The sequence below is a fragment of the Chelonia mydas genome, chromosome 15 (assembly GCF_015237465.2).
Source record: "Chelonia mydas isolate rCheMyd1 chromosome 15, rCheMyd1.pri.v2, whole genome shotgun sequence".
NCBI classification, from domain to species: Eukaryota; Metazoa; Chordata; order Testudines; family Cheloniidae; genus Chelonia; species Chelonia mydas.
Window position 1 is genome coordinate 288,878 of NC_057856.1, and position 16,232 is coordinate 305,109.

At 50.6% G+C, this 16,232-nt stretch overlaps 1 protein-coding gene across 2 annotated transcripts; it reads left to right on the forward strand.

Moving 5' to 3' along the window:
- The first annotated feature begins 233 nt into the window (after positions 1 to 233).
- Positions 234 to 9,461, forward strand: LOC102936526 (zona pellucida sperm-binding protein 3). 2 transcript variants are annotated; one of them, XM_043529476.1, is made up of 10 exons: positions 234 to 390; positions 1,737 to 1,930; positions 2,554 to 2,666; positions 3,735 to 3,826; positions 4,194 to 4,374; positions 4,862 to 4,970; positions 5,977 to 6,068; positions 7,460 to 7,557; positions 8,402 to 8,543; positions 9,243 to 9,461. In XM_043529476.1, the coding sequence occupies exons 1-10, from the start codon at positions 327 to 329 to the stop codon at positions 9,451 to 9,453; spliced, it is 1,296 nt and encodes a 431-aa protein (XP_043385411.1). In that variant the 5' UTR covers positions 234 to 326; the 3' UTR covers positions 9,454 to 9,461. The 2 variants fall into 2 exon arrangements, with proteins under 2 accessions (XP_043385411.1, XP_043385410.1); XM_043529475.1 differs by having other exon boundaries at positions 8,402 to 8,530; positions 9,231 to 9,461.
- The last annotated feature ends 6,771 nt before the right edge of the window (positions 9,462 to 16,232 follow it).

Genomic DNA, 16,232 nt, shown 5'->3' on the forward strand with positions numbered 1-16,232 from the left:
CCAAGAGCCCTGCCCACATCTGTAGGTGACACCTCTGCCTGCTCTCTGGGCCTAGGACTAGCTGAGCAGGCCTTTTGCCTGGAGACAGTTGGGTTTGTCTATGGGGACCTGAAAGCTGACTCTCCTGATGGGGAGGAAGATGAGGAATGCCCAGCACCTGAGTTGAATGCTGCATTCTGCGGCTCCTGGCTGGGGCTGCTTGTGGAGGTTAAGGAGGTGGCTCTGATCACAGCAGTCGCCTATCACTAGATGGGTATATATAGCTTCTCCCCAGGAGCTAGAGGTATGCTGCCTTCCTGCTAACCTGAGTGTGGGTTACTAGCATCATGGGGCTGTGGAAAGCATTTCTGGGGGTGCTCATCTGGAGCTCAGCTCTTGCTGCTCAGAGAGGTAAGTGTGTGGTGATAAGTCCCTGTCCCCCCCCCCGGGGGGTTCTGAGCTAAGGTCCAGTACTCAGTGATGCCAACTTCAGTGCTCAAAAATCAAGGGTATTTTGTTTTTAAACATACTTGTTATCTGCCCTCTAGCTTTTGAACCTTCTGTTTCAAAGCTTGTCTCAGCAACCAAATCACTTCGCTCTCCAGTGAAGTTGAGTCTTAGGCAATAACTTGATTCCAGGGGCTGGCTCTGTAAGAAACCTCCCATGTCCTAACTCTAGTTCTAAGCTCACTAGAGCTGCCAATGCTGACTGCTCTCCAAAGGGGGACCTTTGCTTTGACCCTGCTCCTTTGACCTTTGCAATTAAGGTTGTAAATGCAGTAACCCAACCTGAAAACTGCCTGCAGGCTATTTCCGAGACTCTGCTTGCCAGCTTCTTTTTGCAGAGTGAACTCCTGTTTGTGCTGGGAGTGACATCTAACACTCGCTCTTCACCACCAGCTGTAGCCAATTCTGGTAGCTACAGCAGTGTTGCTTTGAAGGCTAATGAGAACTTGGTGCTGTCTCATGCTTAGCTACAGAAGCATCTTGAACAGCTGTAACCCTTTACCCCACAGGTGCTGACTTTCTTTCTGGGTGGGGGCCCCAGGGCCCCCTCTTCTGCCCCTCCCCTGGACTCTGAGCACAGCCCACCCTTGCTCTGCCTCCTTCTGCCCTGTGCCGTGCCTTCCCCTCCCTCCCACCCACCCACTGGTTGATGCTGGCTGCTGAGCACCCATGATTTTACCCAAGGGCTCTCCAGCTGCAGAGCACCAAGGAGCTGGCACTTGTGATTCAGCCCCCCAGATGGGAAGGCTTGGGAAGGGTTTCCTTTCCTTAAAGCAGCCTGACCAGCAGGGACAGGCTCTAAGAATTCCCTGGAAGTCCCCAGGTGATGGATAGGGTGGGGGTAAAAGACTTCTTTTTAATAAAGTAACAAGCACAATGGCATTTGTGACCACTGGATGGTGACACACCCCTATCTTCAAGGGGAGTGAGGCCAACAGTGAACCAACTGCATGAAATATCTGTTATTAACAGATAATGGCACTGAAGCCTGACCCTCAAGCTAGAGGGTCAAAGGGCCTGGGCAGTCAAACCTCCAGGTGCTGGCTCCTTTCCGGTAACAGCAAAGGTTCTGGAGGGCTGGCTATCTGATCACTTGGCTAGCCGAGCCAATGGCTCCTCCCAAGGAGGACTCCTCTGACACTCTTGTCCAGAAGGCATGCCACCTGGTGGGATTACAGGAGGTCTGGGGGAAAGATTGTCTCTGGGGGCCTCTCCAGAGGGTTATGTCAAGTTGGCTCACTCTCCTCTAGCACCCATTAACTCTGTGCTCTACGAGTGCAATAAAACCAGCATCCACCTGGCTGTAAAGATAGACCCCTTGGGAAATGGACTCCTGCTGGATCCACAACTTGTGCACCTGGGCAGCTGCCTCTACTCCATCGACAATGGACAGGGCTTTCTGCACTTCCAGTACCGCCTGAAGGACTGTGGCTTCTCTCGGCTGGTGAGTGAGAACCTTAGCTGGGGTGCAGCCTTGTGTTCTGCGCAGTAAGGTGTTGTCTGCTGCTTGGATGCCTGCAAGCTGGCTCGCTTTGCGTACTCTGGCTGTGTGGGTGAGAACAAACTGCCCTGCTGCTGGGTGAGGGGTCTGAGAGAGTGTCCCCCCTCGTGTGCTGAGCTGGCAGGGGAAGGGATGGCTGTGCGAATGGATATCCCAAGGGCCTATGACTTTGGATTTGGATCCTGATTCTCTGTTCCGGGGGGAGGCGGGTCCTGGCCCACTACCTGAGCAGCATGTTGGCTCCCCTGGCAGAAGGGAGAAATGACAAAGGCCCCTCCCAAGTGGCTCTTACCTAGCTGGGCTTCTGTCCATATTCCCAGTTTAATACTCCTGGTAACAGACTGGTGCCCTGCCAGGGAATGCCGGGGGGGAGGCAGTGTGGAGCAGCATCTCTCCCTTGTTTAGGGGAAGGGCTTGTCTCAAGGAACAGAAATACTGTTTCACTTCCTTAGCAATGAACCAACCCTCCCACTTTGCTAGGCCAAGAGCTACAGGAGGAAGCTGTAACTGATGCTAGTGCTGACCGCCACCCTCTCTGATTTCTTCCCCCCCGCACACCTCTGCAGACATCTGGGAACATGATTGAATACTTCACGGACCTGGTCTACAGGCCTTCCCCTGGCACAGGCAGACGCTATGCCGCCTCCTTCACTGAGAGGATCAACTGCACTGACTATGAGTAAGCTGCCAGCACTTGGCTTGTGCTAGAGCCCTAAGGGACTGATGCTAAAATTTCCCAGACTCTCATGGGCTTCACTGAGGGGCAATAGGACCCCATAAAAAGCAGCAGGGATGCAAGACAGGGCTCTACCCAGCTGATTGGGGGTAGGAGGTGATGATCACAGGGTTGGAGCAAAGCAAGCTCATGTGGGATGAGTTGTCTTGGCTATTGCCATCTAGTAAACCTGGCTCATATCCCTAGTAACATAGAACCTAAAATACCCCCAGGAGCCAGGCAGCTTGGCATGAGGTGGGAAAGGTAGCAGGCAGCCCTGAGTACTGCTGACAAAGGGACACTAGTGCTAGTAACAGGTTTCAGCAAAAAGAAAAGGAGTACTTGTGGCACCTTAGACTAACAAACTAGTAAAGCATTCGTCTTGGGTGCAAGATAGGAGTGTTTGGGAGCCTCTATGAACTGTGAATGGACTGGAGGGTCTTATGCTGCCCCTCATGTCAGGACACATTCCAATGATATTTTGGGGGCGGGGGGTTAAAACTCAAGACCTCAGCCCAGGGAGTTGAGGACCTCTTATGCGAGAGCCAATACAATGGGGGTCTAGAGCCCAGGAATCCAAATGAGACTCCACCTGGAAGATGGAGCTAATGAAGGTGGATGAGATATGACTCAGTGGGAGGGGACAGCCTGGGGGTGTCAGTGGGAGTCAAACTATATTAGTGATGCTTGTGGGACTGACTGTGCCACATCTTCACAGCAGCACATGATGGGGGGGGGGGGGGGGGGGGGGGGTCACCAGCATGAGCTGACCCTGCAAAAACCTGTCTGCAAGTGAGCCTGGGATATGCAAGCCCCCTGTGGACATGAGGGGTGGCCCAGTGTCAGCTTCACTCCAGCTCTAGAGCAGCCTCTGTTAAGTAAGCTATGGAGCTGGGGTGACTTGAGCTTTCCAGTGCAGCTGAGATGGCCTCTGGCCTAGCACCCTCCAATACAAGCAGGGAGAACTCCATCTTCCTAGGGAGGGAATGAGAATCTGATCCCTGTAGGGTAACCCTTTCCTGCCTCTCCTAGGGCAGGGCACTTGACTCCTATCTACATCTCTTCAGTGACTGGCCACCTGTCTGCCTCTGGAGTGCTAATGTTCACGGTGACCCTAATGAATGGTAAGACACCTGGGGAAGGGGTGGGCAGTGCCAGCTGATCTCCCACACAGCCCATCCTGACTGCATCTCCTGCAGCTTCGGGCAACGTCCAACCCAGTTCCCTCCACCTCAATACTCACTTTGCCTCTCTAGGATGGCGTCTTATGCTCTTGGCACCATTGCCATCTCAGCTTCTAGGAAACTACTGAAGCAAAGACTTGTGCCTCATGATTTTGTAATGTGTTCACAAGAATACCCATTGGAACACACCCCTCCCCATTTCCTCCCCAAAACCTGCAGGCACATGCAGAAGGCTCTGTGCTTGGAGTCTCCTTCTGAGACCAGTATTCTGTATCATGCACTTTGACTAACTCTTGTTTTCTTGCAGTGGACTTCAGTGCCCCATCAGACTCCAAGATCTTCTTCCTAGGCTCTCAGATCCATATAGAGTTTTCTGTAAAGAGTTCCTTCCACCAGCCTCTGCAGATCTTTGTAGATGAGTGCACTGCCACCCCAACCCCAGAACTTAGCAAGTCTCCCAGGAACTATAGCATCATTGCAAACCATGGGTAACTATCTCCAGGAGACAGCAGCTCTGGGGTGCTTGAATGTCTGAAGTGGAGTAAGGTGTGGAGCATGCTCCTGGGACTGCCCCAACTCCATTGTAATGGAACATGCTGGATTCTTAAGGCTCCTACATATCTCCTAGATTTGGGGGAGAGAGGCTGGTCTCTGACTCCAGCTGATCCAACTAAGCCACAGACTACCAAGAGACAATAGTAAATGAAGATGTCTGGCTTGGCCTCTGGTAACCACACGGCCCCTTAAAGAATTGGACACACTGGCACTGTGTTAACTGATATATCCAAAGCCTTTGTTGCTAGGGCAACTTGGTGTTCATATTGCTCTGTAACACTAGGTGTAGGTCTTTGAAGCTCTTGAAAACTGACTGCAGGTGGGGAGAGAATAATGCAGTAGCTCTCTCCTAGGGTCAAACAGTTCTTCTATCTCTGACAGTCCCTGGATCAGTGAGGTTTAACTGTCTTCCTGTTCCAGGTGCCTTGTGGATGGTAAGGTGGCAAACTCCCAGTTCCTGCCCAGACAGACCCCTGAAGCTATCCAGCTCTCCCTGCAGGCCTTTGAATTTGTAGGTGTGGACTCTGATGTAAGTAACTAAATCTGAATTAGATGTACAGCTTCCTTCGAGGGCTGGAATGTCAAATGCCTCATACTCTGAATGCAACTTGCAGATGGCTCAAGCTAGAACTTGTTCTTCACCGATAGGTTGGTGAAGGTCTCCACACCATTAACACTTCATGGCTTTAGTTTCAGCTAGACTCTAGCTTGTGGAAACTGGCACACAACTGCACAGTTCTTAATGCAGTTATCTCAACTTATCATCCAACAACCTAGTGAACAGTACCTGAGGAGACTCCACCTCTCATGTACTTCTGTGAAGCATAGAAATTTAACTCCCCTACCAGCATGCTTCCCTTAAGCCAGTGGTTCTCAACCTATTTACCATTATGGGCTGCACATGCAGCTCTGTTATGTGGGCTGCATCCACACAACATATGTATGGCCCTGAGGATGTCACATGGGCTGCAGCTGTGTGCTGTGTCCTCCACCTCATCCCCAGGTCATTCGTTCTAGGGCTGGACACCCAGCATTGGGCTGCAGTATACATGCCCAGAGATGGAAATCTAAGGAACTTAGGCCAGAAATCTAGGTCCTGAGCAAGGTTAGGCCCCTATAGGTTGGACAGCCCAGTGGGGCTTCTGTGAAGCCTAGTAAAGCCTGCTTCTGGGATTTAAGCACTAATTGCTACTTTAGATGCCTAATTCCTCTATGAATGCAGCATTTTAGGGGCTACAAATGGGCAACTGCCTGGAAGCCCCATCTAACTCCTCCATAGTAAGCATGGGGTCATGACAGATCCATCCACAAACCAGAGCATCTCTGAAAGGCAGCATGTGGGGGACTTGTAATGGGACTCCTGGTATCTGGACTGCACTTGAGCAGAGCAGCTATGCTGAGTAGGGCTCTTCCTCCGCTCCTGCACACCACCCCCCCAGCTTCCCCCACCACCAGTGAAGGATGTTTCTTCCTGATAGGCAGTGGGGATAATCTCAATCTGCTCTCTTCTCTTCTCTCCCCTCCCACCCCCCAAGATCTATCTCCACTGCCAGGTGCTGGTCTGGGACCCCAGAGTGCTCATGGATCCCACAAGGAAGGCCTGTTCATTTCACAGGGACACCAACAGGTAAGGACCCTTGGGGAGAAGGAGGAATTGCAATTCTCTAAAACTAAACCAGCTAGAACAGAATCTGGTTGTTCTACATGGGTATGTCCCAGTGACATGCCATGCAGGAGGGAACAACCTGCAGAGATGCTTGCAAACAGTCCTCTGGAGACTCTCTTGTGGACAACAAACTTGGCTCTAGTGCCCAAAGCAACTTTAGCTTGTACCACTTGCTTCTTTACCCTTATTTCTCCCACCTCACTGGTGGAGAGAGATAATGACAAAGCCAACAAACTGGGTGGGACTAGCTGGACAACACTGAAAGCCTTCAGGTGAACTCCATTAGATTGGGAATGATGGCAAAGGCTGGTTTCCCTTGCAAACCTACCAAGGGAAACTACCTAGCTTCAAGTGCTGTGCCAAAGTGACTTGGTTGAAAGCAGGACAGAGAAGTCCTGCCATAGTGTTCCCCCTCCCTTTCATGAAGGTGGGAACATGGCCCCTAGAAACATGGCTTACAGGCTGCTCTTGCAGTAGTGAGATTGTCTGACAAAACAGGCCAAGCACTAAGTTTGGAGGGGAATCCAGGCCTGTCTTGAGAAAGGCACCAGGCAATTCACATGATCTCTACCTGCTTCCCTCTGTGATGGGTAGTGAGCTTTACCAGGGTTTCCTAGCATGCTCAGGACTAATAGCCCCCATGGGATGCAGTGCTGGACTTCTTTCCTTGGCAGACCAATGACCAGTCCTTATGCTGCAGAGTCCATGAATTTTGTCTGAACACTTAAGATTGGTTGAAGTTCAGGTGCAAAACCAGCAGCTGGCCAGGCAAACATTGGTCCTTTGAGCTACAGCAACATCATGAGCTCTCGTGGGGGCTGAGTCCCAGTCCATCCAGACACAGTGGAGCTAGTGCAAGGAGAAGCAGTGCGGGCACAGCAAAGCTGTAACAAGGGTGTACCATGGGGTCAGGTGGGGTTTGTCCTCCGGATAGTAGCACTGTTCATACACGTGCTGCTACTTACCAAGTTAGTGGGTATATCTACGTAGCTGGATTCTCACCCCTGATCAGTGTAGCTGTAGCCTAAAACACCCATGCTCCACCAATGCTTGTATCTTACAACCACTCCCAACTTCTCCTTGCTGCAAGGGACAATGCTCCCAGGCAGCTCTACCATCCATGCCTGCTCTGCTCATCTCACTTAGGACAGAACTGCTGATCTTCACACCAGTCCTGTGGCAAGCAGATGCTCAACCTTGCCCTAGCTCTCCTGAAAGAGCCTCAGTGCCCAGATGAGTTAGAAACTGCCTGGGGACTGGGCCTAGGGACCTCACAATCCCATGTAACTCCTCAACTTTTGAGATGTGACTCACCCCTGGTGATCAACCTTTGTACTGCTCTCCTCCAACAGGTGGGAACTCCTGGACAGTCCCTCTCTGAGCTCTGGCTGTAGCTGCTGCGACTCCCTATGCCAAGCCACAACCTCTCGCCACAAGAGAGACCTGGAAGGTACCAGTTCTGTTGAGAGGGAAAGTGTGGGGATGGGGCAGGATGTTCTGTGTGGTCATTGTTCCTGATAGAGACTTGGCCAAGTCTGGCAGGCTTGGTTTGGGGTGCCCCTTCTCCTGTGGTGCAAAGGTGGCTTTCATTGTCACATGGCATCAGTATTCCAGCATCTCCGCTCTAGTGAAGTAGAGACCTGGTAATGGGGCTCTCCCCCAAGCAAAGGGAAGAGATAGGAGATGCTGAGCTCTACAGAGCCAGCTGTGTAAATAAGCTCCTGGCCAAGCAAGAGATGGATTGCTCAGTATTTTTTTGGGAGGGGCAGCAGGTTTGTAAAATTTCAGGGTCCAAGTCCCTCCCACCCCCACACATGCCTTGTAAGCCTATATATGTACTAGAAACAGTAAGTGTCTAACAGTTTCCCTATATTGCACTGGGGAGGAGAGCTCTGGGGTGCAGGCAGGCTGCCCTGGGGCCAGGGCCACAGGACTCCAGTCCTGTTCTCCCCATACCCTCTCCCCACTGGCAGCACACCCACCTGGCACTGGCCCTGCATGTGCTCCTATAGGCCAGGCCCCCCTCAGGTTTAGGAAGCCCCCTTGCCTCCCCGGTGGTGGTGGGGGGGGGGGGGGGAAGCAGCCATCACATGTGTGCCTCTTCCCTCTGCTGCTGCTGGCATTGCTCCTTCTGTAGCTGGCAGCAGCTGCTGAAGGGGCACAGAGCAGCAGGGGAGGCTCATGGGGGGTGGGCAGGTGGGGCCAGGCCCTAAACTTGCTGGAGCATGGGCACCACAGGCCCATATAACTTGCTGCCCCAGGGGTCTGAAGCTTCCCATCTCCATCTGCCCCAGGCTCTGCAAGGGAAGGTGGACTTGTCCATGCTGTTGTTGTTGGGCCCTTGAAGGTGCAGAAACTAGCTGCAAAGACTGGAAGCTATGAGTGGGACTCAGACGGCTCTCCCGCAATCCAGAGTCACACAGGTAACTACCCCTCGTGGGTTGAAGCTGTGTTCCATAGCAACCAGACAACCACTGGCTACAGTGGGGAGTCCTGACAGGCAGGGAATGGAGTTGGTACAACAGCCCCAGAAAGCTCAATTGCCCAGTGGGAGGGGAGCAGTGTGAACTGTCTGGTGCCTTGCTCAAGAGAACTGAAGTTTCTACTAGTGGGTAGGTGTGGGCAGCTACAGCCATACCCCCTCCAGATTTCCCACCCACTACTGGCCTTGCCTTAACCAAGGGAGCTATTGTGGGTGTCTAACTCCTCATGGAGAGGAGCTGTCTTCACCAAGTGCCTCAATCCAACTTCTAAATCCTAGTACACTCTGGGATCTTTCTCATCTCTAAAGAGCAAAGCACCCCAAGGAAGTCGGAGCAGGTGCTTGCTAGTCTAAAGCCCAGCTGAGCCACCCCAAGAATTCTGAGGCGCAGTTGCCAAAAATGGGAGGAGAAATAACTAGCTTGATGCCTTCCCTGAGCACAGTGAGGGGCAGTTAGTCCTTTCCACCCTGATTATGATGGGCTTGTCAACATAACTAAACTCCCACAAACATCACACCTGTACCCCATCCTGACCCAAGGGTATCCCAAAAGATACCTGGCCCATTGTTGCAGGGATGGATGGCTTTGGGAAATAAGCTGTCTCAATGTCCAGCTGCCTCTTGACTCTTTCCTCTTGCAGGAGGGAACCAAGTGTGATGCCACCTCCTGTTGGTGCCCTGCTGCTGGAAGTTGCTCTAATTGCTGTAGTGTCCCTGGGTTTCTGCCTGTACAATGGCCATCGCAAGAACCCCTGTTTCAGAACCAGGGGGGCTACAAACTCCTGCACAGAGGGGCTGGTTACTGCAGAACAGGAGTGTGCAAGCATTAATGCAGATGTGGAACGAATCCAAATAAAACCTTAACAAATCCAGCTGGTGTGTGCATGTCACTTATAGCTGGGCTGGGAGCTTCTGGGGTGGAAGGGGACCAGCAAGTTGAAAGCTGCATTTGAATATCTCATGCTGCTTTCTAGCTAAACTTCATCTTTCTCTACCAATATTCCCTCACTAGCCTGAGCCAGGGCAAGTCTCAAATACTCCTTGTGGAAGAGCTTCACTCAGGCTTGATCCTAGACCCTGTTGGTAGAACTACATCCCCTTAGTAGATAGTGTCTTGGTTCCAGTACTAACCTCTGGGAATGTCCCCTTCCTGGGGAGGCCATGCCCTGGACACCCCATATGCTGGGTGTCAAGCAAGAAAACATTCTGGTGTCCCAGTAACTGCTCAAAATGCTCTAGCTCTCTGACCTGCTTAAAATGTGATCTAACTGCTGAGCTGGCTTGCTCCTTCAGCTAGAGATCAGTAACTCAAGTCATGTTAGGACCCTAGGAGGAGGTCAGGGACTTGGCTCAGTCTGACTAGTCTAACCTTTAACAAAAAAACTAACAAGCCAATTTAGCACTGGTAATGTGCAAGTGTAGTCCTGCTAAACCCTCTTTGCTATTCTGGAAAGCACAAGTGAGATTAGAATATTCTAGCTCCTGAATAGACTTAATATGGGGCAAACCAATAAGGGTTTAAAAGACTCAAGGACAATCTTTTAACATGGGGTTGGTGTTTTGCTTTTTCTTAAAGGCATTGGTGGGGCCCCTCACTGATCTAGGGAAAGTAGCTCTGACAGGCTTTCTAAGGGAAGATTTGGACTGGATTTGACAGTGTTGGAGGGGACTACTAGTTTAAATTTAAACCACACTCAGTGAGCTTACATGCCAGTAACTGGCCTACAGCAGGACTCACTGCTCCAACCTCTGGAGCTGAACTGCTGTTGAGAATACAGTAGAACCTCCATTCCAAACACCTCAGGAATGGAGGTTGTTTGTAACCCTCAACAAAACATTATGGTTCTTTCAAAAGTTTACAACTGAACACTGACTTAATACAGCTTTGGAACTTTATGGTGCAGAAGAAAACTACTGCTTTTAAAAAGAAAAGGAGGACTTGTGGCACCTTAGAGACTAACCAATTTATTTGAGCACGAGCTTTCGTAAGCTACAGCTCACTTCATCGGATACATCCGATGAAGTGAGCTGTAGCTCACGAAAGCTCATGCTCAAATAAATTGGTTAGTCTCTAAGGTGCCACAAGTCCTCCTTTTCTTTTTGCAAATACAGACTAACACGGCTGTTACTCTGAATACTGCTTTTAAGTATCTTAATTTAAATGAAACCAGCACAGGCAGGTTCTATAGCTTGTCAATTTTTTTCAGAACTTTCCCTTATTTTTACTTTTTTCTCTGCTGCTTGCATACTTCCAAATGAGGTGTGCAGTTGACTGGCCAGTTTGTAGCTCTGGTCCTCAAACTCTGAGGTTCTACTGTAGCTGGGGAAACAACTGAAAAATGCCTTCAGGGCCTTCCTCAAAAGGGGATAGTGCCAGACAACTTCTGCACTTAACCTCTTCTACCCTAGCCTTGTAAATTTAGGGCAAGGCTGCCCTGCTCAACCCTCGGCTTACAATCAGAGGGGGAAACCTCTCTTCAAAGGCATTTCCAGGGTGTTTATCAAAATACCATCAGAGCACTAGATCTCAAACACTCATTAAGTAGATGCACAGAGAGGGGGAAATGACTTGGCTCAGGTCATCCAGGGGCCAAGCTGGGCTTAAACCTAGACAGTCTGAGGCTCCTTTGAAAACTCGTGGCGAACGGGGGAAGTCCCGGATGACTGGAAAAAGGCTAGTGTAGTGCCAATCTTTAAAAAAGGGAAGAAGGAGGATCCTGGGAACTACAGGCCAGTCAGCCTCACCTCAGTCCCTGGAAAAATCATGGAGCAGGTCCTCAAAGAATCAATCCTGAAGCACTTACATGAGAGGAAAGTGATCAGGAACAGTCAGCATGGATTCACCAAGGGAAGGTCATGCCTGACTAATCTAATCGCCTTTTATGATATTACTGGTTCTGTGGATGAAGGGAAAGCAGTGGATGTATTGTTTCTTGACTTTAGCAAAGCTTTTGACACGGTCTCCCACAGTATTCTTGTCAGCAAGTTAAGGAAGTATGGGCTGGATGAATGCACTATAAGGTGGGTAGAAAGCTGGCTAGATTGTCGGGCTCAACGGGTAGTGATCAATGGCTCCATGTCTAGTTGGCAGCCGGTGTCAAGTGGAGTGCCCCAGGGGTCGGTCCTGGGGCCGGTTTTGTTCAATATCTTCATAAATGATCTGGAGGATGGTGTGGATTGTACTCTCAGCAAATTTGCGGATGATACTAAACTGGGAGGAGTGGTAGATACGCTGGAGGGGAGGGATAGGATACAGAAGGACCTAGACAAATTGGAGGTTTGGGCCAAAAGAAATCTGATGAGGTTCAATAAGGATAAGTGCAGGGTCCTGCACTTAGGATGGAAGAATCCAATGCACCGCTACAGACTAGGGACCGAATGGCTAGGCAGCAGTTCTGTGGAAAAGGACCTAGGGGTGACAGTGGACGAGAAGCTGGATATGAGTCAGCAGTGTGCCCTTGTTGCCAAGAAGGCCAATGGCATTTTGGGATGTATAAGTAGGGGCATAGCGAGCAGATCGAGGGACGTGATCGTTCCCCTCTATTCGACACTGGTGAGGCCTCATCTGGAGTACTGTGTCCAGTTTTGGGCCCCACACTACAAGAAGGATGTGGATAAATTGGAGAGAGTCCAGCGAAGGGCAACAAAAATGATTAGGGGTCTAGAGCACATGACTTATGAGGAGAGGCTGAGGGAGCTGGGATTGTTTAGTCTGCAGAAGAGAAGAATGAGGGGGGATTTGATAGCTGCTTTCAACTACCTGAAAGGGGGTTCCAAAGAGGATGGCTCTAGACTGTTCTCAGTGGTAGCTGATGACAGAACGAGGAGTAATGGTCTCAAGTTGCAATGGGGGAGGTTTAGATTGGATATTAGGAAAAACTTTTTCACTAGGAGGGTGGTGAAACACTGGAATGCGTTACCTAGGGAGGTGGTAGAATCTCCTTCCTTAGAGGTTTTTAAGGTCAGGCTTGACAAAGCCCTGGCTGGGATGATTTAACTGGGACTTGGTCCTGCTTCGAGCAGGGGGTTGGACTAGATGACCTTCTGGGGTCCCTTCCAACCCTGATATTCTATGATTCTATGATTCCAGGCCTGGCCTGTAACCACTAGGCCACATTACCTCCCAGTGCTAGGGCCCAACTAGCCCTGTTTGGGAAATGTAGCTAATGAGGTCCATAAACGGAGTTGCTCAAGTTCCTCCATGCAAGGCTTATGTCAGAGCCAAGCCTCTGCTTTTGCCATATAACTATCCTCTCTGCTGTGAACCCTGCAGGGTGGTACCTAACCCATCCTTGCAGGGGAGAGACTGAGGATCCTTGAGTTCAAGGAGAAGCAAAGCAGCAGACTTGCCATGAGGCACCTTCATTGACTCAGGGCAGTAGCTGGGAGCTGAAGCCCCCGTGCTGTTGTAGAGCAAGGGTATTGGGTGCTAAAACCAGTCTGCAATTTAAGAGAAGGGGGAAGGCGAAGCAGCCTCTGCATGAATTGATCATTCAGAGATGGGGCATCTAATCAATAGTGACATGCCTGGGATTTTAGTCTATAACCTAGATGGTCTGAATCCATGTGATACTAAGCACCCAGATGGAGCTTTTTGTTCAGACAATCACCAGGTTCAATCACTGGGATTCATTCAGTTTTTAAGTACTCAGCCCTTTTTGGCTGTTTGTACACAAGTGACTTTACAAATGACACTTGTGCACCACCAAGACTTTTTGTTTCCATACCACTACCACCTTGGAGTCCTGATCTCAGCTGTGGTCCCTTCATGCTAGGGTCTGGGCAAACATTCAGCCAGCCTTGCCCCTCAAGAGTTTACAGCCTAAGCTGATCAGGGACAGGATAAGAAGTGACTTGCATGATGTTACAGGGCAAGTCAGTTGCGGAGGTGGGAGTAGACCTCTGTCCTGTGCACTGGACCATGCTCCCTTTCATCATTTTCACATGTGCACACACTGCTTACTAGATGTTCATGATGTCAAACTTCTCAGCAGTTTCACCAGATTTAAAGTGGTGCTAATTTAAACTGGACTCCGGTGTGGAAATGGCTAGTGGTGGTGGTCCAAGTCGCAGGTAAGGTGGTGCTATTAGGAGGAGGTTAGCCTTTGTTTACTTAGTACAAATATGTGCTCTCTCTAGGGCATGCAGGTAAACACCCTTTTGGCAGTCACTTTCATTGCTGGCCACGGTAATTTCCCCTCTTGTTTGCTGCTGCTGCTTCACCGCGACACAGGAGATCGATGCTTCTGTCGGGTAAGAAAAGGGGCTTGTACGCGCACAAACAACAGCAGCAGCCACAGCACCTGAATCTCTGCCTCCTTCCTCAGAAATGCCTAGATTTGACTCCCACTTTAATGGTATTGTCTGCCCATGTGTAAGCGGGGGAATGGCCCTGCTCTTGTGGGGAACTTTCCTGGCTTCTGCACTACCCCGATGCAATGGGCTAGTGGAAGGATCTGAGTCCTCGCTCCCACTTCCCTTACCCAGAGGCCTTCCTCCCCACTCTCCTGTCTGGCAGAGTCCTCGTAACCCCAACGAGGCTGGGCCCAGGATTCCTGGGGGGCTTGACCCCCAACCCAGCTGTGGTCACCTACAACAGGGGCTAGGGTGTCCCCACTCCGGGGTACTCTCTCTGCACTGGACACTTCCCTGACCCACTGATCATTACATACAATTTAAAGCAAATACAATTTATTTAATCAACAATTAGTTGAAAAAGGAGTAAGGAAAAATGGGAAAGGTTAAAGGAAACACATCACCCCGCTCTGTGGCAGGGAACATCACAAACAGGGTCTCTGGAACGTCCGGGCAGTTCACAGTCTGCTCCTTGTAAGTCCCAGGCCCCTTCTCAGGCCCTGGCTGTGCTGTAGGGATGCTGTGGGTTGGACACTTGCTCTGGTGGTAGCCACACGCTCTCAGGCTCTAAGTGGTAGGACCCTTCTTCCCAGTGTCACCCCCGCCCTGTCGGGGTTGCGATCCAGGACTGGCCTGCAGAGCCTCTTGACTGAGGCATCTCCCTGTGCTGGGCCTGCGCCCAGGGCTCCCCTCGCTCTCCCCAGCTGCTCACCGCACCCAGCTCTGGACTGCTCCTGCCCCAGCCCCACCACTCGGTCTCTGCACGGCTGCTGCCCTGCCTCCAGCTCCCTGGGCTGCTGCTCTGGCCCCTCTGGCTCTGACTGCTGCAGCTCTGCTCCCAGGACAGGTCTGCTCTGCAGGCTGCTTCTATGACTCTGCTCCCAGCACTGACCTGCTTCCTAGGCTGCTTTTCTGGCCCCTCTGGCTCTGGTTGCTGCAGCTCTGCTCCCAGGGCAAGTCTGCTCTCTCTGGTCTGTGCCTCTGGCTTTGGGGCTGCAGCTCTGCTCCCAGGACAGGGTCTGCTCTCTCTGGGCTGCTTTTCTGGTCCCTTGGGATCTGGCCCAGCTCTGCTCCCCAGCTCAGCTTGGGCCCCTGCTTTCTCCTTAGCTCGGCCCCACTCTGTCTGACCGAGGCAAATCCAGCTGACACGGAGGACGGGACCCCCCTGGCCTCTTGACTCCCTGATTAGCCTGCCCACCCTGTCATTCAGGCTGACCTGGAGCATTGGCCTCTCCCCATTGTTCCTGGGGGCTGTCCATCTCAGGGTCCTGATTTCCCATCTACCCTTCCCCTTTTAGTACTGGGAGCTAGCCAAACAAAACACCCCACTGACTGTTAGTAAGGGGGCAACAGTCCCCTTACATTCCCCCTTGCTAAAATTCTGCCACAGCCACAATATTCACACCATTACATCCGGGCCCCATAGTAACACCATATACCCACATTGTATCATATCAAAAACCCATTAACAATTAGCAAAAGAACATTTAACATATTTAACATTTCACATCTACTTCTTCATACTCTACATAACAATATTCATTAAAACACTACATAGAAACAATAACATAATTATCTCTAACAGGAAGTACACCCTTATTAGACCTCTGGGACCTTCTTAAGACTGGTGGTTCGTTACCCATATTTTCTATTTTGCTGTCCTCGGGTAATACTGGGTCAGTTTGAGGGATCTGGCCATTTTCGTTAGGGTTTGGGTTTGCCCCATTGGTTTCAGTCTCCTCGGGAAATAGCTACTAAGGCTTTGAGGCAGCGTGCCTCAGTTTCCCCCTCACCCAGCTAACCAGGTTTGTTATGGTTTCTCTGTTGTGGTATGCTTTAAGTCTGTTTACAGGTATTAATTATAAAGTAGCATTATCATAAGATTTAACATCTGTGTCAAAATTCTTATCCCCAAAACTTAACATTAATACCAAAATTTGTATCACAGATGTGCGTTTACAAGTATCTTTATGATACCATGCCATCTGTTCAGTTTGAAGTTAGTTTGTTCATTACACATGGTGTCCTTTGACTCTCTTCCATGTAATCAATCACTGGCTTTTCTTTCCCTCCAGTGTTCCCCTCTGTGTGGGCTCTTAATTTAATCATGTTTCTGGAATTTTAATTCCTCAGGGTCAGGCAAGATAGATGTTCAGGGGGATCCTGCCCATTGGCTGGCCCTTTGGGGAGTGGTCTCTCAACCCCAGGACTGTACATATACAGAAAATCCAGCTCCCTTTTTGGGGTTATCCGATACTTCCCTCTCCCAGCACTGAGTGCTTCCTTGC